The 24778-nt window shown below is 36.4% G+C and overlaps 1 protein-coding gene across 1 annotated transcript in view; it reads left to right on the forward strand.

Annotated features, from left to right (window-relative positions):
* Nucleotides 1-24778, forward strand: part of BCAS3 (BCAS3 microtubule associated cell migration factor) — a gene marked incomplete at its 5' end in the record, with an annotated part of 619175 nt that overhangs the window by 246405 nt on the left and 347992 nt on the right. The window contains one exon of the mRNA XM_049861336.1: nt 586-850. Within this exon, the coding sequence (XP_049717293.1) occupies nt 586-850 (265 nt within the window). The remainder of the gene's footprint in view (nt 1-585; nt 851-24778) is intronic.

A 24778-nucleotide genomic window follows, 5' to 3' on the forward strand; every position in this document is an offset into this window, starting at 1 on the left:
GGTATACATCCCAAGAACTAGAGGTCAAGCTACGAGAAGAATGCAGAAAGGGAGCGAGCTTTGCCAGAATACCCATTTATTTACTGGAGACAGGCCACACCCCCAAGGAAACTCTCTTTTCAACTGATTGGCTGCTTGCATCAGATCACAAAATGGAAGGTGATTACATACCTGAAAAAGCCACTGCCGTTGAGTCGATTCCGACTCATAGCAACCCTATAGGACAGAGTAGAACTGCCCCGTAGAGATTCCAAGGAGCGCCTGGCGGATTCAAACTGCCAACCTTTTGGTTAACAGCCATAGCACTTAACCACTACGCCAACAGGGTTTTCATTGATTATATAGTGTCTGTCAAAACCACTGAGAATCATAACCTAGCCAAGTTGACATATGACATATAACATTAACCATCACAATTTGCAATCAGTGTGAAACAATTACAGAACAAAATTTCTTTATAACCTGACCTTAAGTAAATTTGCCAACGAGGCAACTGTTTCTATTCCTGTTTGGTGATATGTGATATTCTTAAATGAATACAAGTAGTGTCATCCATTGCTGTGTCTTTCTTTATCTTATTTTTAGGTACAAGACATCTGCTTCAGTCATGACTGTCGCTGGGTTGTGGTCAGTACGCTCCGGGGGACTTCCCATGTTTTCCCCATCAACCCTTATGGTGGCCAGCCTTGTGTTCGTACACATATGTCACCGCGAGTAGTGAATCGCATGAGCCGTTTCCAGAAAAGTGCTGGGCTGGAAGAAATTGAACAAGAACTGACGTCTAAGCAAGGGGGCCGCTGCAGTCCTGTTCCAGGCCTGTCGAGCAGCCCGTCTGGCTCACCTTTGCATGGTAAACTTAATTTTCTCTTTCTCACTGTCCCTTACAATCTTCTTTCCCCCGAATCTTAATTTATAGATTTGGGATAAAAAAAAAAAAAAATCTGTTCATGCATAGATAAGATCTTAGGCTCATTTTGGGACATTCTTAGTTTATTAAATCATTTAATAAATTGAGGCTAATATAGTAATGGTGATTGGTACAATGCTATTTGAACTCCCTCTCTTTTTCAGTATTTAAGGGGTACCTGGAATATAAAGTTTGAGACTGTTTTCATAACTGATCCTCATATCTAAAATATGCTCTTTTTAGCCAAGACCAGCACTGTAGCTTTTTGAGGAATATTAATTGTTAGAGAGGGCTAGTACTATAGGTCTTTAAGAAATACTCATTGTTAGAAAGGAGTACTCATGAGTCATCTATATTTTAGATAGAGCAGCATCGTATTTTATTTTAAAATGTCTCCCTGTGGGTGGTGCAACTGTTAAGCACTAAACTACTAGCCAAAAGATTGGCTTTTCAAACCCACCCAAAGATGCCTGGGAAGACAGTCCTGATGATCTGCCTATGGAACAGTTCTAAATTGCGTACATGGGGTCACCATGAGTCAGAATTGACTTAATGGCAAGTAACAACGGCAATAACAGGATTTCTACTGATAAATTGCAGGAAAAAAATGTTCATAGCTCAGTAATTTCTCTCAGAGTGAATCGTTGTATAACTATCACCCCAACTGAGAAATAAAATGTTACCAGAATTCCCCTTTTGTGCACCTTTTCCATTAAAGTAAATCATGATTCTGACTTTTATGTTAATCACTTCCTTACTTTTTAAAAATAGTTCTAATCCAAGAAGTAACCTGCAACACTGTTGTTTTACTTTTGTACAAATGGAGTCATAGACTACATCTTCTTTTATATTTAGGTTCTTTTAAAATTATGTTTGAGATTCATTCATGTTGTATACATATGAAGTGTGTAGCCGTAGTTAATTTATTTTCATTACTCTTATGGTATTCTGTTGGACATTTGAGTGGTTTCCAGTTGAGATTATTATATATACTGGTTCGGTGAACAGTTTAGAACTTGTTACTTGGTATACTTGTTTCTCAGTGGAAATGCTGGGTCATAACTTATGGGAATCTTAAATTTGTAGGTACTACCAAAGTGGCTGTACCATTTCATTCCAACCAGAAAGACTTAAAAAGCTGGTTGACATCAGATGACACTTTTTCTAGAGCATTGCAGATTCTCCTTGGTTGATGACCGTCCTGTGTTTTCAAGAATAGGGAATTTTATATATGGAGATTATGACTACCACAGAAACGAATCCTTATTTGTTTTAACTTCTGCTTGAAAAACATATTCTTTTGCAATATCTAGTAAGTTCCAGGTATATATTTTCTGTAGGAAGTTTTAAGGTAGACTGAAAAAATACATAGTGGTAAATGGAATACAGGGAAAAATACTATAACTCAAAAAACTGGAGTTTTATTTTCTTCTGAAATCACGCTTTACTCTTTGGCCTGATTATTTTTATAAGAAAAATGTATGTATTTGCCTTAGTGACCCATGATCTTCAAGTGTGAAAACCTTTTAGAATCAGTTCTAGATGAAAAGTCATTTTAGAAATTACTTATTTTTAAAAAATAAGGTTTAGAAAGCCGTAAGTTTTTAATATTTTCAGCTATTTGTAAGAAATTTTACCTCAGAAATAACTTTTTTAAATAAATAACTATTTACATTTTTGGATGTAAATTATTTTGTTGTATATTTTGGTATATAGTATAGGTTCTTTGAGGACTTTTAAAAATTTCCCTTAACTTAAATTTCCACAAAGACTTTATACAGAAAGATTCAGTGTGCATGTGGGGCAGCCAGGTCAACAAGAGAAACCATACATGAATTGGTGGAAAAGTTAAGAAGAATATATATTCCTTACATTTACACATCTTCATAGAATATTCTTTCGAGCTCCTTTTTACTTCATGTTCTTTCTGTTCTATTAGGCAAAGTACGTACCAGGTGTTGTGCTGTCCTTTGGGCACAAAATTAAAGTCACTGACATCCTCATGAATCTCATACTTCAAGGGCAAAGACAGACATTAAATGACTGTCCACAAGTAGCTTTTATTACATCTGCTGAAGGATACAAAATGTCAGTCAGTGAAGAATTTTGTCATTTGTAAATAGGAGTTTCTGGGTGGCACAGATGGTTAAGCACTAGACTACTAGCCAAAAGGTTGGAAGTTTGAACCCACCCAGGAGCACCTCAGAAGACAGACCTGCAATCTTATTCCAACAGGTCACACACAGCCTTGAAAACCCTGTGAAGCAGTTCTACCCTATACACATGGTGTCTTCATGAGTTGGAATCAACTCAATGGCAGCTAACAGCAGTAAAAGGGGAAACACTTGAAGAGCAATACTGGATTTCTGAGTTGAAATATACGGTTTTTTTCTTAGCTTTGTGGCTTTTACAACTCTCTTCATATTTTTGTTAATAGACTTTATTTTCTGGAGCAGTTTACATAAATATTGTGCAGAAAGTACAGAGAGTTTCAGTATATCCCCTCTCCTTACACATTGTTTCTCCTGTTAACATCTTGCATTCCTGTGGTACATAAGTTACAATAGGTGAATAATATTGATACATTGATCCAGCAATTCCATTCTTCATATTTTTGTAGAAAGCTAACAGAAGAAGTCTCAGGTAGAGATTCAAGATATTTGGACAGTATTGTAGTACTTAATTGTAAGATTTCCTTTAACATGTGTTAAATTTTTATTGTCTTAAAGATTTGATCCCGCTACTCTTCATAGTTTTTCTCATTTTTGAAGTACAGACATTAGAGTGATGGTGATTTTTCTTCGTATTCTTCTTGTACCTTTCATGTCAAAACAGAACAGGAATTGTTGTTGGTTAGTTCTAAAAATGATGTATTTACAGTTTGTGTGGGTAAACAGTCTGATGCTGGTCAAAAACAATGTAAACCTTTGAACAGGGAGGGATTCATCTTGAAAATGAATCATGCTTTGGCGGTATTACCGTTGTTTGTTTGTGCTCTTTTTAGCAAAGTAAAGGAAACTGTTAAATAACAGTTGATATAGGGTTATTTCCTCTTTATTCTCTGGAGCCAATCCAGTTTAGGTTAGGATTATTTTATCTGCCTGCCATGTTTTTTCTTAGTGAAGGATGTTTATTTATTTTAAATATATACTTTCTAAATATCTCTTTCATTTTCTGTCTTTTTGTCTGGACCTTAGTCTAGATGCGTTCTTAACTTAGGGTCTGTGAACATGGACAGGAAAAAAAATCTTCATATTCACTTTCCTCTAACGAAATTGAGCATTTCTTTTTACTATGAATGTAGATAACATACGATAGTAATATTAGCAGTACCTGTGACTGTTGCCAATAAAACTGCAAATTATTTTATATCATATTATATATAAAATATGTATCTTGAAATATTGCTTATGCTCATCACTTCTTTGAAATGTATATTATTATATAAAATTCATCTTATATTAAATTATTATAAATATTATGGTAGCATTTTAATAACTGTATTTCAGTATAATTGGTTTCCTTTGTAATTTCATGCATTTGCAAGTATTATTCTGAGAAAGTCCGTATACTTCCATTTTAGTATCCAGGAAGTCTATGACACAACAATTATTAAATACCCTTGAGCATCATTTCTCACCTTGTACGTTACAGTAGTCTCTAGCCTTTTCTCCATGGCTTCTTGGCTCCTCAAGCACTATATTTTTACTATCATGAGAAGTTTTCTTGTTAAATAGAAATATGATCTGCCACTTTTCTGCTTAAAACCTTTCAGTGTCTCATCCTACTGTTAAAACGTAACAGAAGGTCTTTCTGGCCCATCTTATTCCTAGCATCTTGTTCCACCACACCTATATTTCAATACCTTTCCCTGAATATGCCATTTCTTGGAACTTTTCCTGTATCCACACTTTTCTCTACTTGAAATAATCTTTACATCTTTGAATGCCTGGTAAAACCTTACTTGATTATGATCTAGCATAAATATCCTTTCCTGTCTGAAGCCTTTCCTTGATGTTGTGTTATCTGTGATAGCCTAGGTATTGGTACTCTGTATATACTTTTATTATATTATCATATATAATTATTCATTGACATGCCTGTGTCACCCATTAGATCGCCTTCCTTGTTTGTCTTTGTATCTTGGCATGTCACATAGTATTTGGTAAAATGGAGATTCTAAGACTTCTGAGCCAGATTTTTGAACGATCTTTAGAATTTGTTTTATAAAAAATGACTTAGATTTAAATCACTACTTTTCAGAATGAAAAATTTTCATTCATGATGTCATTGCTTTTTGTGTCAGTATCTGTAAAATACATTCATTTGTTCAACAGCTATTAATTAATATTTAATACGTTTAATACGTCCAAGCACTGTTCTGAACTCAGCAGTGAACAAAAGAAAAAAAGTTCCTGCCCCCACTGACTTTCTAGTGGAGCGAGATGAACAATAAACAGAATAAATAAATGAATTATATAGTATGATAGGTAGTTTAATGTGCTATGGAGAAAAATAAAACCAAGAAGGGGAATAGGGAATGCCTGGGAGAGGATAGTAATTTAAAGTTATTATGCTTCCTTCAGGCCTTACTAAGAGACGGCATTTGAGCAAAGACCTGATAGAAGTAGGGGAGAAAGTCATCTGGGGAAAGTGCTCCAAGCAGAAGGAACAGCCTGGTGTGTATCCAAGGGACAGAATGGGGGCCAGCGTGCTAGAGCAGAGTGTGCAACGTGCATAGTAGATGAAGTTAGAGAGGTACTGTGGCCAGGTCACATCAGACTTTGACCTTTACTCAGAGGGAGATAGAGAAGCTGTGGAGGGTTTTGAGAATAGGAGGGAAACGATAAGACTGTGTCTATATTGAGATCTATATTGAAAATGCAGTCTGTAGGTTGACAAGCATGGAACCTAGTGACACCATTTAGGAAAGTATTGTAAAAATCCAAGTGAGAGAAGATGGGGGCTTGAGCTACGTTATGAGAAGTAATTGGATTCTTGATATATTTTAACAGTAGGGCATGAGAATTTCCAATACATTGGATGTCAAGGATGAGAGAAAAGAAGTAAGGGTGCCTAGTAGGACAATGGACCTGAAAAAGCAGAAGGATGGGGTTGCCATCAAATGAAATGAGGACAGCTATAGGTGAAGTAGGGTGGAGCAAACAGGTAAGCCTTCAACTACTAGTTGGAAGGCTGGTGGTTTGAACCCACCCAGAGCTGCGTCAGAAGACAAGCCTTGCAATCTACTTCTGAAAGGTCACAGCCTGGAAAACTGTAGGGAGCACAGTTCTGCTTTGCCACACGTGAAGTCAGAATCGACTAGCTGGCAATTGACAACAACAATTGTAGAAGGAAAACTTCATGAGAAATCCTAGAAGCTGAGTGAAGAAATTTATTCAGAGAGAAAGAAGTTATTAAAGTGTTAAATGCTGCTGATAGGTTAATTAAGATACGGATTGAGAAAAAGATAAAAGACCATTAGATTTAGCAATGTAGAGGGCCTGTGGCTTTGATAAGAGTGGCTTTGGTGGGGGCCTGATGGAAGTAGATTTTAGTAGGAAAGGGAAGAGAGAAACTGGAGACCAGTACTGACAAGCCTTTCAAGGAGCATTGATGGGAAGGGAAGAAAGAAAATGGAGAACAGTTGAAGGGAAAAGAGGAGTTGAAAGCCTGCTCTGTTTTCTTAGTGGAATGGGGAATTATGATGGTGTGGCTTTAAGCAGAAGGGGGCGTGTGGGAAAACAGTCCTCTAGGAGACTGGGTGTTAATGAATTGAACTGTATTCCCCAAAAATATGTTTTGTAAATCCTAACCTCTTTGGGAATGGTTGTCTTTATTATGTTAATGAGGCAGGATTAGTACATGGTACTAATAATATTGTTTGATAATTTCCGCATTCCGTTGGATCACCTTTCTTTGGAGTAGCACAACTACGGATCTCTTCCAGTTGGTTGACCAGGTAGCTGTCTTCCAAATTTCTTGGCATGGACAAGTGAGCACCTCCAGTGCTGCACTTACTTGTTGAAACATTTCAGTTGGTATTCTGTCAATTCCTGAGCCCTGTTTTTTTTGCCAGTCCCTTCAGTGCTGCTTGAACTTCTTCCTCAAATACCATCTGTTCTTGATCATATGCTACCTCCTAAAATGGTTGAACATTGAGTAATTATTTTTGGTACAGTGACTCAGTGTATTCCTTGCATCTTCTTTTGATGCTTCCTGCATTGTGCAATATTTTGCCCTAAGAATCATTCAACGTTACTACTTGAGGCTTGAATTTTTTTCTTCAGTTCTTTCAGCCTGAGAAATGCCAAGTGCATTCTTCTCTTTTGGTTTTCTAACTCCAGGTCTTTGCACATTTTGTTATAATACTTTACTTTGTCTCCTCCAGGCACCCTTTGAAATCTTCTGTTCAGCTCTTTTACTTCATCATTTCTTCCATTTGCTTTGGCTGCTGTACGTTCAAGAGCAAGTTTCAGAGTCTCTTCTGACATCCATTTTAGTCTTTTCTTTCCTGCCTTTTTAATGACTTCTTGCTTTCTTCATATATGATGTCCTTGACGTCATCCCACAACTAGTCTGGTCTTCGGTCATTAGTGTTCAGTACATGAAATCTGTTCTTGAAACGGCCTCTAAATTTAGCTGGGATATACTCAGGGTCATATTTTGGCTCTCATGGACTCGTTTTAATTTCTTCAGCTTCAGCTTGAACTTGCATATGAACAATTGATGGTCTGTTCCATAGTTGGCCCCGGTCTTGTTCCAACTGATGATATTGAGTTTCACCATCGTCTTTTTCCTCACATGTAGTTGATTTGATTCCTGTGTATTCCATCCAGCGAGGTCCACCTGTATAGTCACCGTTTATGTTGTTAAAAAAGGCATTTGCAATGAATAAGTCGTTGGTCTTGCAAAATTCTATTATGCAATCTCCTGTGTTGTTTCTATCATCCAGGCCATATTTTCCAGCTAGCAATCCTTCTTTTTGTTTCCAACTTCCACATTCCCATCACTAGCAATGATCAATGCATCCTGATTGCATATTTGATCAATTTCAGCCTGCAGAAGTTGGTAAAAATCTTCAGTTTCTTCATCTTTGGCTTTAGTGGTTGGTGTGAAAATTTGAATAATAGTCGAATCAACTGGTCTTCTTTGTAGGTGTATGGATACTATCCTATTGAGGACAACAGAACGTGAAAATTATTGAATAAAATCAATATTACATGCTAGTAAAATTTAGCTGGAGATAATTCAAAAGTGGTTGCAGCAGTACATCAGCACGGAACTGCCAAAAATTCAAGCCAGGTTGAGAAGAGAACGTGGAATGAGGGATGTCATTGCTGATGTCAGATGGATCTTGCCTGAAAGCAGAGAATACCAGAAAGATGTTTACCTGTTTTATTGAGTATGCAAAGCCATTCAACTGTGTGGATCATAACAAATTATGGATAACATTTCAAAGAGTGGAAATTCCAGAACACTTAATTGTGCTCATGCAGAACCTGTACATAGACCAAGAGACAGTTATTTGAACAGAACAAGGGAATACTATGTGGTTTAAAATCGGGAAAGGTGTGTGTCAGGATTGTATCCTTTCACCATACTTATTTAATCTGTATGCTGAGCAGATAATCCAAGAAGCTGGACTATATGAAGAAGAATGCAGCATCAGGATTGGAGGAAGACTCATTAGTAATCTATGATATACAGATGACACAACGTTGCCTGCTGAAAGCAAACAGGACTTGAAACACTTGCTGATGAAGATCAAAGACTACAGCCTTCAGTATGGATCACACCTCAACGTAAAACAAAAATCCTCACAACTGGACCAATGAGCAACATCATGATAAATGCAGAAAATACTGAAAATGTCAAGGATTTCATTTTACTTGGATCCACTATCAATGCCTGTGGAAGCAGCAGTCAAGAAATCAAATGATGTATTGCACTGGGCAGATCTGCTGCAAAAGACCTCTTTAAAGCATTAGGAAGTAAAGAAGCCACTTTGAAGACTGAGGTGTACCTGACCAAGCCATGGTATTTTCAGTCACCTCACATGCATGCAAAAGCCGGACAATGAATAAGGAAGACCAAAGAAGAAATGTGTTCATGAAAAATATTGCATATACAATGGACTGCCAGAAGAGCAGAACAAATCTGTCTTTGAAGACGTACAGCCAGAATGCTCCTTAGAAGCTCCAAGAATGGTGAGACTTTGTCTCACATACTTTGGATATATTACCAGTCCCTGGAGAAGGGCACTATGCTTGGTAAAGCAGAGGGTCGGGGAAAACCCTTAAGGAGATGGATTGACACAGTGGCTGCAACCATGGGCTCAAGCATAACAATGATTGCGAGGATGGCACAGGACCAGGCAGTGTTTTGTTCTGTTGTACTGGGGTTGCTGTGAATCCGAACTGACTTGATGCCACCTAACAACAATTAATATTATTGTTGTCACTGTTATTATAGAGGAGCTGTCTAGAACTAATTCATTTTTCATTTTCTTAGTAGAGTGCCTCTTGTGTACAAAACAGAATAAATGAATGATTGAATAATGAGTTAATTAAATGTAATTTTGAACTTACCATTTCGTGCAGGCTTTTATAGCATTATTGGGCTCAGTATTGTTAGATTTACTTGAGATGTTTCTGAAACGAGGACTATAACACAAAACTGAAAATGTTACTAGTATTATTTTATCATTTTAGTCTGTTTTTGCACATTTTTAATACCGCACTTCCAGAATATAGGAATTAATCTAGCTTTTAATGAGCCTTTGCATTCCTTTATTTTATAAAATAGTTTTCCATTTTAGGTTCAAGAATATCGAGTCCACTCTGTCATCGGGCTGTTAGGAATTTATTTTTTCACTATTTCCATGGTGTAAACAGAGGGATTTGGATATACTTCTGTAGTTCCCAAGGGTTCCTGGAAGTTTCTCCCTTCCAGTTAACTCTTGGTCCTCATAGGAGGAGTAATCTTTTGAGTCACAGCTTTTGGCACTTGAATTCCAGATTCTGCTTCTCCCAAATAAGAAGTAGTTGGTGAGACTCTCAGCCTTTGGAGAAGGCCTCTGACTTCTTGGACTTGAGGACTCCATTTTTCAGTAAAGTGCTTTTGAATAACTGGCAACATTACTTTTCTTTTTAGCATCTGTGTAATACATACTTTTTACCACTCAGAGATTCTGTTTATAGCCTTTATTTGATGGTTTCTTGTAATTATTTACTTTTGCTGATCAGTAGTTTTCTTGAGACAGACCACATCACAACTGTAAATACAAAGCAACCACACATTTCAGCCTTATATAGTTTCACCTACTTAAGACAATCAATAATAATGTGATGTTTCTTGACTTCTCTTTCCACATCACTGTTTACTTGTGGATTGAAGTTTCCATTTGTATGTTTTAATTTTTGCCAAGAAAAATCAATCATATGCATTGTAGCTCTGCTTTAAATTTTATGCCTCATATGAAAGAGTATATAAATAGTATATACATTTTAAATGGAGAAAAATCTTTCTTTTAGGCTATCTTAGTTTAGTACCTGGGTTTTTACTCAGTATAAGTACTTTATTTAGATTAGCTGCAATTTTATTTCTAATTTGTTGTTTTCAAGTCTAAGGAAATTTTCCTGGTGAATTTGTTGTCTTATAATTTTTTTTATCATCTTTTTAAAAAGGTTGTCTAAAGTTTATTAAACACCAAACTCCTGCGTACTTTAAATATTTTAATGTCACTTTCTATAGTTTCTCAGAGTGACCAGATAAGTTCTTTCAGGAAAGCAGATTAAAAGAGTGACTTCATCATACCTTCCTGAAAACAACTTGCCTTCATTTAAGAAGCAATAACTGAAGAAACCATCTAATCAATAAAGATAAGAAACCATCTAATCAATAAAGATAACATGGTTTTTGAGGAAAATAAATAACCTGTTGGGTCTCTTTGAGAACTCAAGATATCATATTATCTCTAAATTATACTTTATAAATTAGCATGATAAAACTAATTAAACCCTATGTGGATATTTTATTTTTTTAAATGTACTTCCTTTTTTTTTTACTTCCTTTAGAATAATGGCGCATTTTTTTGTCTCTGAAAGTTTGCCCTTAAATGTCAGATAAACAATGAGCAATTTGAAAGCTAACTTGAATTTTCTTGTTTTGCATTGTTACTGCTCATGAAATATTTTGCCTTTTTCTATGTATTTTTTACTTTGTTATATCATGGATTCTAGGTTTTAAAAGTTTTGTTTTTAAATGGTTAATGAGACCTACCTCTAGAGGGCAATATTTTCTCAACTTTTCTATGATCGTAATCATGGCAACCCTGCCATGAACCTGGTGCACTATGGATGCTGATGTCTCAGCAGAGCACATAACAGCTCAGCTTCCCTTTTATTATGTTTTCTGTGATTTATTCCTCAAAATCTTCTTAGAAAATTGGACTTTTGAAACATATTCCTATCAGTTAATATCCTTTTTGAGTACTTCATCCAGATACCTAACTCTTATGACGGAATTCACAGTTGAACAGAGGCAAATTTTTTGGCTATATCCCTTGAGTAAGTGGTGTCACTGTGTTCTGAAAATTCCATTCTTTGATTTTCTGTATGTTGCCATTCAAGGACTTGTTATCTCTATTCTTTATTGTACCAGAGTGACTAAACCCCAGCAGTGAGGCGTTATTAAGATACAGCTTTATTAAATGTTTTAAATTAGTGGTTGCTAATTTTTTTAAGCAGTGGTTCTCAACTGGTTTTGGTTTTAGAAAAATTTTACATCCTTAAAAACTGTATATTAAAAATTACTCAAGGCCCCAAAGTGTTTTTATGTGTGTTCTATCTTTTCCATATTTATTGATAGAAATAAAATGGAAACGTAAATTTTTTATTTTAAAATATGAACACATAAACATAAATAACATTGTTTTATGTAAAGAATTATTTTCTAAAACCAAATTTTTACTGAGAAAAGTGGCATTGTTTTATATTTTTGAAAATCTTTTTAATGTCCCTCTCAACAGAAGACAACTGGGTTATCCTATCTGCTCCTACATTTAACCTCTTACTATGTCACAAATCATATGGCCTTTGGAAAACTCCAGTGTGTACTTTTTAGCGGTACTGGAAACCCTGGTGGTGTAGTGGTTAAGTGCTGTGGCTGTTAACCAAGAGGTTGGCAGTTTGAATCTGCCAGGCGTTCCTCGGAAACTCTATGGGGCAGTTCTACTCTGTCCTATAGGGTCGCTATGAGTAGGAATCAACTCGACGGCAGTGGGTTTGGTTTTGGTATGAGTGAAAAAGTCTCGTATTATTTTGAAAATGGTTTTGACCTCGAAAACCTCATTGAGAGGTTTTGGAGATTCCCCGGGTTCAGAGGACCATGTTTGAGAACCACTGGCCTAAAGGAGCCCTGCTGGTGCAGTGGTTAAGAACTCGGCTGCTAACCAAAAGGTTGGCAGTTTGAATCTATCAGCTGCCTCTTGGAAACCCTATGGGGCTGTTCTGCTCTGTCTTATAGGGTCGCTATGAGTTGGAATCGACTTTACTGCAATGGATTTGGTTAATTTGGTTTGGCCTAAAGGAATCATATAATAGCACTGAAAGTTAATCTCTACTTTTCTGTTAACCTTGGTTGGACTTCCGTTGTTTTTGTTTACTTTTTAAATATAATTTTTATTTTCTATTGAAGAAATGGAGCCCTGGTGACTCAGTGGTCGAGAGCTCAGACCGAATCCACCAGCCACTCCTTGGAAACCCTATAGGGCAGTTCTTCCCTGTCCTGTAGGGTCTCTATGAGTCGAAATTGACTGAATGGCAATGGGTTTTTACTGGTTATTCAAGATATACATTTATTTTAAATTTCAAAGAATACCATAATCTTATAATGAAAAACTGTTCTCCCCTGTCCCACCCCTCCTCAATCTCAGGTCTCATTCCCTAGAAGCCTCTTCTTCAGACTCTTGATAGTTTGTTCCCTACTGTTTTCTCTTTTGTTCCTTTCTGGAAATCCTGTTAGTTGGATAATTTATCTCTTCCATTGAGTGTTTAATTTTCTTACTTTTCTGTTTTCCATCTTTTTGTCTTTGTCTCTTTGTTTACTTTATGAGTTTCCCCAACCTTCTTATTGCATTTTTATTTCTGCTACGTGTTTATAATATTCTTTTCTTTGCATGTTTTATTATAACATCCTTTTCTTATAGATGTAATATTGTTCATTTCTTTGAAAGATAATTTGTGAAGTGATATTTTGCTCCTTGCAATATCTCCATTTCCTCTGAGTTCCTTTTTCTATTTGTTTGTTTTTCCGTGTTAGAGCAGTGGTTCTGAATCTTGGCTGAACATTATAATTAACCTGGATAGATTAAAAAAACACTGATGCCTAGGCCCCATCTCAGACCATTTAAACCAAAATCCTGACTTCAATGTCAGTATTCTTGGCTGATCATTCTTGTTTTTATTCAAGGTAAGCTGTAAGGATTTGATTGGAAGCCCTATTCGTCCCAAGAAGGAAACCTTCTATCCTTAGTTGGGGTAGGGTTGGGGTTGTGGAGACTGGTTGGCAGTGCACCTCGCAGTTAGTTTCTAGGGAGTTGAAAGAGTTACATTATTTTAATCTGGTTATCCTAATAATACCAAGAGGATTTGTAGTACCTGTTAGATCTCTGGGAAACCCTGGTGGTGTAGTGGTTAAGTGCTACGGCTGCTAATCAAAGCATCGGCAGTTCAAATCCGCCAGGCGCTCTTTGGAAGCTCTATGGGGCAGCTCTACTCTGTTCTATAGGGTCGCTATGAGTCGGAATTGACTCGACGGCACTGGGTTTTTGGTTTTTTATTAGATCTCTGAAGTAGATACGTATCACTATTGGCTAACTTTTCCATTAAGAAAGATAATTAAGAGAATTCTGGTTGAATTTCATTTAAATAGAAATATTTCTGTGGAAACTTGGAGCTTGTATATTTATTTGCTGAGGTGAATAAATGTAAAAATTACTTCTCCAAATGTGGAAATATGAGTTTGGTGAAATACTGGTCTTAGTGAAGTGATTACATGTTCATTTCTCCATGTACTTACCAAAAGAGGGGCTTGAAATATTTTTTTCAAAATTTGGTTTTGAGAAAAATTAGAAAGGGAGAAGAGAATGGGATTAGCCTTCTCAGAGTATGTAACGATCAGTGTCTGAATTATTAACTCACATAAACAGATTTAGAAATTATATCAGACTTGTAAGTATCCGACATGAGTAGTCTGGAGCTTAAAATTTGACCAGGAACTAGAAATTCAATTGCTGGTTCATAGCTGCAAACTACAAAAGGGTAAGGAGATTGGGGTCAGGACTATGCCAAGGGTACACATACTGAGAAATAGAAACTGGGATGGTTCTTAGCGTAATAGAATAAATGACATTTTGAATTTGGAGTTGAATGAGAAAAGGAAAGGGATTTAAGGTTCATTGAAAGAGCTGGCAACATTGGATGATGTGTTTTTGCAGGTGAGAATATTGAAGCTAGAATGAGACACATGAGAGAGAAACGTTGTTGGTGGTGGCTTCAGAAGAAATAGGCTATGCCATTTTCTGTGTTCAGAATCATTTTTTCTCAGACGCTGTGTATGCCCAGGCATGGCCACGATGTCACTCCTTTTTGTGGTTCTCACTCTCAAGGAATTTCTATAAAAGGAGTTTTTAATGTATAGGTAAATTCACAGTTTTGCGTTTGGAAAAGTAAGTTTAGAAGACAAGTAGCTGAACTATTTATTAATATTCATTATGACATGCTGAGTTTGATTTCTTTTTTGGGTGAACAGTTCTCTCACGAACTGTTGATAATTTGGGCAGCTACATTGAATATGGGTTTCCTGTTTTCTTCTTAAGTGCAGTATGTAAGCATATTTTGATTAAAGATATTTAGATGTTTTTAAGCTGGAAATAAAATATATGTGAATATAAAAGGTTTTATCTTCCCTGTTGTCAAAAATGTACTGTACTCCCATCTTTGTATGGTTATTAAAATCTTTTGCTCTTTCCCATCTGAAGGAAATGCATCTTTGACACTTCTCATGACCTGAGTCATGATGCTGAAATAGAGCCAGAAAATATCCTTAACAGTCATGGGTAAAAAAAAGAAAGGCTTCCGTGGGGAGGGGTGTGTGCAGCTGGCGGGGGGTGGGGTGGGGGGTGTTATGGGGAGAGGAGATTCTTTGCTATTTTGGTTTATTATGTTTTTTATTTTAATTGGTTATATTTTTCTACTATGTTGTTCAACAGAAAATACTTTGATTTTAATATTTAATTATTCCTCAAGTCTACAATGTTTAATGCAGTTGAAATGGCAAGTTTTGCAAATGTTCAATTAAATCCTTTCATTTCCAAGTCCAAAAAATGCACTTTAAGTCTTGCAATTCAGTACTTCATCTTGGAATAGAGTGTTTATTTTTATTTCAAAACCATCTCTCAATACTTTTATCTTCGTATGTTTACCGCTTTAGCTGTATGTATTTAATCAAGCATATAATTTTTCGTGTCTTCTCCTTATTCCTAAAACAATGAAGTTTTTCAGTTTCCTCTTTGACATGATACAAAAATCATCGTGAGCTAGGATAGGATTGGGATAGTTGGTTGTACGGTATTTTCAAGAAAGAATTTCAATGAAGCGTTATACTTTGGGGAGCTTATTTTATTCCAAGCTTGGTCTAAGTGATGCTAGATTAAGGGTTTGAATTGTTGACTGACTGCTATATGGATTTTTTCATTCTGAGGATTTTTCAAGAAATCAAATGACATGTTGCATTGGGCAAATCTGCTGCAAAAGACCTCTTTAAAGTGCTAAAAAACTAAGATGTTACTTTAAGGATTAAGGTGTGCCTGACCCAAACCATGGTATTTTCCGTCACCTCATATGCATATGAAATTTGGACAGTGAATAAGGAAGACTGAAGAAGAATTGATGCCTTTGAATTATGATGTTGGTGAAGAATGTTGGATATATCATAGACTGCCAGAAGAGCAGAACAAATCTGTCTTGGAAGAAGTACAGCCAGAATGCTCCTTGGAAGTGAGGCTGGTGAGACTTTGTCTCAAGTACTTTGGGCATGTTATCAGAAGAGATCCGTCCCTGGAGAAGGGCATCATGCTTGGTAAGGTAGAGAGTCAGCGAAAAAGAGGAAGACCCTTGATGAGAGGGATTGACACAGAGGCTGCAACAATGGGACTCAAACATAGCAACAATTCAGTAGAATTTCTCTCACCACTTCTATTATTTTTCCCCGTTTTCTATACTTACATCTTATAAATATTGTTTCTAACTCTTAATCTCATCTCCTTTTCTAGGCTTACTTTGCCTCTTTGGCTCTTTGACATTCCCTGTTGAAGGCCTGCTTCACCCTTTTGGAGCAGTGCTGGAGTATCTTTGTACTACTTATAATTTTAGCAGCAGTTATGATATTGTTTAGACTTTTAATTTTTATGAATTAACTTTGAAAAATTTTTAAATTTTAGCTTAAGGGAAGAAAAATAATCAAAATTTTACATGTAATAGTAGCCAGTACATTAAGTTAATACTTACCAGGTGAGAACTATATTCAGAATAGGAATAAAATGATTTATTAATATATATAATTATTCATTTAATATAATCAGTACAGTTTTGATTCTCTTGAAAGTGCAGTTTTAATTGTACTGACATTTAATGAGCACCAGTACAAAGCTCCATGGCAGGCTGCTTTGTATGTAGTGAAAAGAGCTAATGACAATATTATTAATAACCTCAGTCCCCATTTTGCAGAAACTTGGATTCTTGTTTTCAGCTCCATTTTGTGGGAGATTTCTGTTCTCTTCCTATATCCCCATCTCTTGCCAAAGTACCTTTAGTGATTTCTGTGTGATGTGAATTAATCCTAGAAAAAAAATCAATTTTTTTTTTTTTTTGCTTTGAAATGCGTCCAGATATGTAGTATTTTTACCATTTGCTGCCCAAGAAAAATTAATAAGGGAGAAAGAAGTCAATGCATAGTAAAAATTGTCCTTGAACTCGTTCAGTCTTAAATTTTATCACATAAACTGTTTGGTGGTTGTGATAACAGTCTTTTTAAAATATATACATATATATATTATTCATTTTCTTTTAATTGTGTGTTCTCTTCTCCTTGGCTACCGTGAACAAGCATTGCTTCCGCCCAGTTTGGTATGTGGGTCAGAAGGCCCTGTTTCTCACCAGGGCGCTGCTGTTTCCTCTTCCTACTTGAGTAGATTACAGATTATACTGGAACATGCCTGAGAAAAGGTCAAAAAGGAGGGTGAAAGTCCTGGAACTGCAGCTGGGAAGCTTGTCATTCTCATCTAGGACGGGGGAAAAAAATGAAAAAGAAAGAGTGAAAGACAGAGACTCTTAACCCAACCAAAAACAACCCACATGCAGGAAATTCCCACTGCGCAGGATACTTTTTATATATTGTGAAAGAATTTTATTTGGTTTTGATTAAATAATTATGGAGTGTTTGGTTGAGACAGCTTTCAAGTTAATTAGATGGCAAGCAAGAGCTAAGCAGTGTTTTTAACTTTTCGGAGCCCAGCTTCCCAGTGATTGTTTCCAAACAAGCTACCATTGTATTCTTTTTGAAGAGTCAAGGAGTCGGGCACTTTTCTACTACAGAGTTAACTTAGTTAAACCCTTTGGTATATTTTGGATTTTTATCCCTTTCAATTCCACAGCAGGATATTAAAAGCAGACCAAAAGCTTTGGTCTTTTGGGGAAAGCAAAAAGCACCCACCCCCAAAAAAGATCCCCATTAAACTTAGTATTCAATTTTTATTCTGGAAAGATGTAAACAAGGTAGGGAATAGAGTATCTACATGTCTTAGAGAAGGGAAGATGTTGGAATGAAGACACAGATAAAGAATTATTTGGGAACAGGATGCTCCTCAGGGGTGCCAGGGAATCACATTGTCATTGGCTCCCCGTGTGCCTCATGAATCCAAGTTCAAAATGCAAGAGTTCAAAATGTTAGTGGACCAAGGACACTGGGAGGCCCATATCCTAGAACAAGAGTCAATCTTGTGCATAAGCGTGTGGAGACGGGATGAGAACAGAATTTATTTGATACAATTATAAAAAACCTGCTGCCGTCGAGTGGTGTCTAGAATATTGACTTGTAAAGTTATTGTAAAACTTTGGGAAAGTGGAGTGTCTAAGATGAAAAGGGACTCTCTGTGATAAGGATGAGAAAGTAAGATTATATGTAATGCTCTCCCACAAGCCATTGTCAGCACTGCCTAGTGCTTTTCCTTTTTACAAATGCACTGTAAAACTGAATTTACACTGGTTTGCCATGTTTATGCCTGTTTATCCCATGTTCCTGATGACAAAAAGAAACATTCCTCCTTTATCCTCCAAATGCTCTATTTGGTCCACTTTATTCCATTGTAGTTCTCTTCTCACACCTTCTGTTCCTAAAGAACCATCTTTTGATCCCGTTAGTAACAACCTGTAGCTTGTGCTTTTAGAAACTTACAGCAAACATTTTTCCCCGTTCTCATTGATATGATGTTGTTTTAAGGCACTTTCTTATGTACAGCGCTGATCTCTTGACTGCTTAATGTTTTTTTTTTTTTTAACTGATTTCATTTGCTTTGGTTTGTAATATGGTATTTGAGTCTGTAGGATAGAAAAATTTTAAGAAGGGGGGAGGAGGCATATATTATCTATCATTTTTTTTTCTTCTTGTTTGTATTTAAGAAGAAATACACAAGCACACGCACAGATACACACACAGTTACTCTGATACACTGATAGTAACTGAAATGGGTGACAATTTCAGGATCTGGCTTTAGACGTTCCTTGCAGCTGGCAGTTTGCCACATTCACATGTTCTCACATCACAGCCTTCAGAAGCTAAGAATACCAAGCCAGCAGCTTCAGCAGAGAGGGTGAAGATAAAACAGAAAGGAGGCTAGCTCTGCAGCCGCATTACCTGGGAGTTGCTGCTGATGTCTTTTCCACAAATGTCCAAGTTTGTCAAAGCCCAGTAAATCTTGGAAAGTTTATTTTCATTGTAGCATCTGTGTTTTATAATGGGTCTTTTAATTTGTTTTTACTTTGTCTGCAGGGATTTCTTTTGTCCGGAGTTTTCAGACTCTTGTCTTCTTTTTTCCTGTGGAAGTGAGCCTGTTAATGATGACTGGTTAGGGAATATGCTTCTCTGCAAAGCTGACCTGACAGACTGTTCCTCCAGTGTAGTAACAAAGCCCATTGTTATCTTCTCCATTCGCTTTTATCCACAACCTAATCCATTTTTCCTCTTTGTTTTTATAGGATGGAATGTCTGGGAAAACATAATTTGGGGCAGTAAATAAATGAAAAGATAAAGTTAGCAAAGTTTTAGTAAACAGATCATACCTTGTCAAACCTAAACACAGCCAGTGGTAGGTACTATGTGTTAAAAAAAACACGTACATATATGTGTTAGTAGGGAGATTAAGAGAGCTTTTCCTCAAAGTTCAAGGTACCTGCAGGCACACGAGGTTGTTGTATTCATAATTCCATTTGCAAAAATGAAAACTTGTTGAAGATAAACACAGAAAGTCAGTGGTTGAACCCAAAAGTGAACTCCAATTCTTACTCCTGGTTTAGTGCTTTGTATTACAACATTAAAAACAATAAGTGCAGCAAACAACTAAAAACAGAACATTATAGCTTTGAACATCAAGAGAAGTTTTTAAACTTCTGATTTTTAGATGACCCTCTATTCCCAAATAGAATTTCTGTTTTAATTTATTGAGAAACGATTTTATTGGACCTTGGGATTTTTTTTTCCCCAGGAGGACTCCATCTATCTTGGGGACTGGTAAACCTCTAAAGGATCAAAGCTGTAGTGGATTTGGATAAAGACCCAAAAGCCTGAAGGCTTAGACAAAGTTTATCTATATAGAGTAAGCCCGAAAAACTGGTAAGAGAGTCTTAGAAGAGCTTATTTTCTCATGAGATTTTTGGGACTTCCTCTGTCTGGTTGTGCCAGAAATACTGTGAGAATATCCATTCTCGTGGCATTTGTCACTTACAGGTCTTGTCCCAGCTGGAATTTTAAAGTATAATGATGTGTGAAATATTATATGTATTTTGAGATTTTATGAAATCCATTTCTGAAACTGCAATTAAATTACTACCGCTCTTTTTGTTGTACTAATACAGTAAAACAAAAAAGAGAAGGGTAATAAGGAAGTGTTAATGAAGGTAACATCTAGCATTTATGTAGTAACTTCTCTTAAATATCTCACAAATTTTTTTTATTTTACTATTGTTGTCATATATATTCATGAGAGCTGGAGAAAAGAAATAGTGTTACAGTCCTTTGTGAAAAGAGAAATTGAAGCATAGAATAGGGGAGGGACTTACCTACTTCTAAGACTTGGTATACTACAAGCTTCTTTCTCCTGAACCTCATTGTGTTAAGAGACTTCAGGTGTAATGAACCACCCTAGCTTGGATATTCGGTCTTGTTATAAAACCAAATTAATTGTCTAGATACCTATTCTTAAAGTTAACAAGTCTAGGCTCCTGAGCCAATCAAAAGGAAACCAAGAAGAATAGTGAGATCCGTGGACTGCAGTTGTCTTTTGAGGTACTTTGAGTCTTCTTCCAACATTAATTTCATTTATAGATCATAAGGCCTTGTTTTTCTCTGCCTCCTGGATGTGGGAAAATATATTTCATTCATTCGTTCTGCAAATATGTATTGAGCTATTATATATTAGTGTGACATTGCCCCTACATTGATCCTCCAGTCTCTTAGAAGATAAATCTGAAGAAGTTTGTTAGATTCTAACTTAATTTTCGAGGAAAATCCAGGAGAGAAGAAAGTGGAATGTCATTCAGAACCATGGACTGTAAGGAATAGAAGGGGGCATTATATTTTTGTATACTTGATTTATTGAGTCTAAACTTGAAATTCTTCCACTTTCTTCTTTAAATTTGTCTTTTTTATGTAGTTCATTTTGTGTCAGCTATTGAGATTTTATGTCTGAGTTATCTTACTACCTCCTGATGTCGTCGTTCATACGTCTCTCATCTTATCCTGATGTCGTCGTTCATATGTCTCTCATCTTATCCTTTATTTTCTTCTAGAAAAACAAAGGTAAGAAGATACAGGTTCCTCCTTCTGTGGTCAAAATTTGTATACCTGATTTCCCTTTTTACGTTCTTCCCAATACTTTAAAATTATAAAAAAGTGCCTCCTTCTTCGTTCTTGAGACATTTTGCAGCTATCTTTATTAGCATATTTTCTCCCAATTTTTATTTTTTGTTTATATGTGTTTCTGCCCCATAGTGTTATAAGCTCTTTGTGAGTCCCTTGAAATTATTCTTCTGAGACCTAGAATATAACCTGATACCAACAAGGCTCAAAAAGTTTGAAATGAAAGAATGAATATTGAAACCTTTGCTTGATCTCATCTTGTTAGTGTCTTCATTGCAGCCTCAGAGTTCTTAAACTTGTGTTCTCTACCCATTACCTTGATAATGTTCTATTATTAGTCCTTGGAGCCCTGGTGGCACAGTGGTTAAGAGCTCAGCTGCCAACCAAAAGGTTGGCAGTTTGAATCCACCAGCTGCTCCTTGGAAACCCTGTCGGGCAGTTCTACTCTGTCCTGTAGGGGTGCTGTGAGTCGGAATAGACTCGATGGCCATGGATTTTTGGTTTTAAGTTTGCGTTAAGAAGTTTTGGTGGGGCAATGGTTGGAAATAATATATTAATTAAGAAGCATTTTTAGATAGATTCTCTTGTTGTCTGTATAAATTTGTCTCCTTGATTCACATTACTAAAAAAAAAGTTTAGTGTGCCTAATATTTATAAAGTACCACATTATTTGCTAGCTGCATAGTAGGGTAAATAATTTTTTATCAAAAGTAAAGCATTGATTTAAAATTAATCTTAGGTCAATAAGATGTTCTTTGTAAAGAAGAGTTGTTGAATTATAAACACTGGACTGGGACATAAGGTAATTACTGATACTCTAAAACTGCAGTAATCAAGAAAATGTGGTATTGTTGAAAGGGTAGACATGAATCAATGCAACAGAATCTAGAAAGAGACTCATACATGTAAGGTCAATTGTTCTTTGGACAAAAGTGCAAAGACAATTCCATGGAGAAAGCTTAATCTTTTTAAAAAATGGTGATTAAAATAATAGAACATTCATATTTAAAACAGCAAACATGGTGAACCTCAACCCATATCTCATACCATATACAAAAATTAACTCAAAATGGATCATAGTCTGCTCTTGGTGCTTCTATTCAGCTTTATACTACAAGTTCTGGCCAGGAGAATTAGTTAATTAAAAAAATACAAGGCATCAAGCTTAAAGCTATTTCTATTTGAGGAAGACATGGTCTTGAATATAGAAAATGCTGAGTAATCAACAAGAAGCTATTATAGCTAAGAAACAAGTTCAGCAAGGTTGCAGGGTACAAGATCAATATGCAAAAGGCACTTGTATTTCTGTAGATTAGCAATGAACAATCTGAAAATGAAATTAAGAAAACAATTCCATTTATAAGTTGTGTTATAAAAAATAAAGTACTTAGGAACAAATTTAACCAAAGAGGTACAGAACTTGTGCATTGAAAACAAATAATATTGAAAGAAATTAAGACAGCCCGTTTTTATGGGTAAGAAGACTTAGTATTGTTAAGATGGCAGTGCCCCCCAAATTGATCTATAGATTCAGTGCAATCCCAGCTGGCTTTTTTGTAGAAATTGACAACATATAGAAATTCTTGAAAAGGTTTACACACAGAAAGAAATAATTTTTAATGGCTACAATGCAGGGAGGGGTGAGGAGGGAAAAACACTAACTAGATAGGAGATAAGTGGTAACTTTGTCGAAGGGTAAGGCAGTACACAAACTGGGGAAGTTAGTACAACCTGACCAAGGCAAAGTCATAGAAGATTCATGGACACATCTAAACTCCCTGAGGGACTGAGTTTCTGGGCTGAGGGCTGGCAACCTAGATCCACTGGGATAGCATAGTCTATAAAGAAAATGCTGTACATCCTACTTTGATGAGTAGCGTCTGTGCTCTTAAAAGCTTGCGAGTAGCCATCTAAGGTACGTCTACTGGTCCCACCCTGCCTGGAGCAAAGGAGGGTGAAGCAAACAAATGACACAAGGCAAAGATTAATCCAAAAGACTAATGGACCACAACTACCATACGTCGACCAGACTGAGTCTAGCACAACTAGATGGTGCCTGGCTACCACCACTGACTGCTTTGACAGGGGTCACAACAGAGGGTCCTGGACAGAGCTCGAGAAAAATGTAGAACAAAATTCAAACTCACAAAAAAAGACCAGACTCACTGGTCTGACAGAGACTGGAGAAACCCCAAGAGTATGAAACCCAGACATACTTTAACTCAGTACTGAAGTCACTCCTGAAGTTTACCCTTCGCCAAAGATTAGACAGGCCTATACAACAAACAGTAACACATGTAGTTCAACCATGTATACAAGATTAAATGGGCATACCAGCCCAGGGGTAAGTGCAAGAAGGCAGGAGGGAACAGGAAAGCTGGATGAATGGAAATGGGAAATACAAGGCTGAGAAGGGGAGAGTGTTAATATTCTGTGGGGTTGGCAACCAATGTCACAAAACAATATGAGTATTAATTATTTAATAAGAAACTAATTTGCTCTGTAAATTTTCATCTAAAGTGTACACACACACACACACAAATATTGACAACATACAGGTGAAAACAGTGTTTCGTTGTATGTAATGACTCATTGAAGAAGCGCAAAAAATGCACTGACTGTCTTTAGAAAGAAAACGAATTAATATTTTTCTGTCTGTAGTCTTCCTGAAAAGCCATTATGGCATTACAGCCAGTGACAAAGACTTTTTAATATTGTTAGTCTTCCTTGGAGAAAGGTGACTGAACTGAGGTTATAAGAGTTCGAATTTTAAAGCCTTGTCTTCAGTTCGTTATGTGTGGATTTGTCCAAGGGTGTGTATAATACCTATTTTAGAAGGCATCGGTTGTTTAGGAACCTAAATTCCCAGTATGACCTTTATTGGAGTGGGGATAAAGTCAGCATTTCACAGCATTACGGAAATTCAGAAAAACCAAGTGGAATGATCTAAACTTTTTAATTCCCTGTGGCTCGTATCTGAAAAACACTTGGATGCAGTAATAATGAGGCTGGCTTCTTCATTGTTTCCTTTCTTGTGTTTTTTGCCTTTACATTTCATACCCTCCTGTCGGTGAGATTTGTAGTGTATTTGCATTTTGTAGCTATAGCTTGCAAGGTGGTGACAACAAATAATATAGAAATAACAAATGTCCAAATGGGTGCTTCTGCTCCAGAATATAGTATATTCTCTTTTGATGTTCTGGTCTCTGCCCTTTGAGTGGCCAGATATGAGTTCTATTTACATTAAGCGAGCAATACTAATTAGCATAAGATTTCTCAACAAAGTTTAGAAATTTGTCGTTAGGCAGGCTTTATCAGTTCAATGGAAAAAATTAAAAAAGCGTGAGTGGGTCCTGCCTTGCCCCAGACTTCAAAAATTGCAGTATTGAAGCAATAGACATTATAGGTAGTATATTGAGAGCACGGTTTAAAAAATAAACAGAAAAATTCCTCAACCCATTTCTGTAAGGTTGTGGTAAACATTAGTTAAACTTGAGAGATTTTTGTTTCATTTGTTTGGGCCTATGTCCATTATTCATGGTGAATCCATGTTTTACAGGGTAGAACTGCTCCATAAGGTTTTCTCGACTATAATCTTTACAGAAATAGATCAGCAGGAGTTTCTTCCATGGTGCCACTCAGGGGGTTTGAGCCACCAATCTTTAGGTTGGGCAC

This window comes from Elephas maximus, chromosome 19, assembly GCF_024166365.1.
Source record: "Elephas maximus indicus isolate mEleMax1 chromosome 19, mEleMax1 primary haplotype, whole genome shotgun sequence".
In the NCBI taxonomy this organism is placed as follows: domain Eukaryota; kingdom Metazoa; phylum Chordata; class Mammalia; order Proboscidea; family Elephantidae; genus Elephas; species Elephas maximus.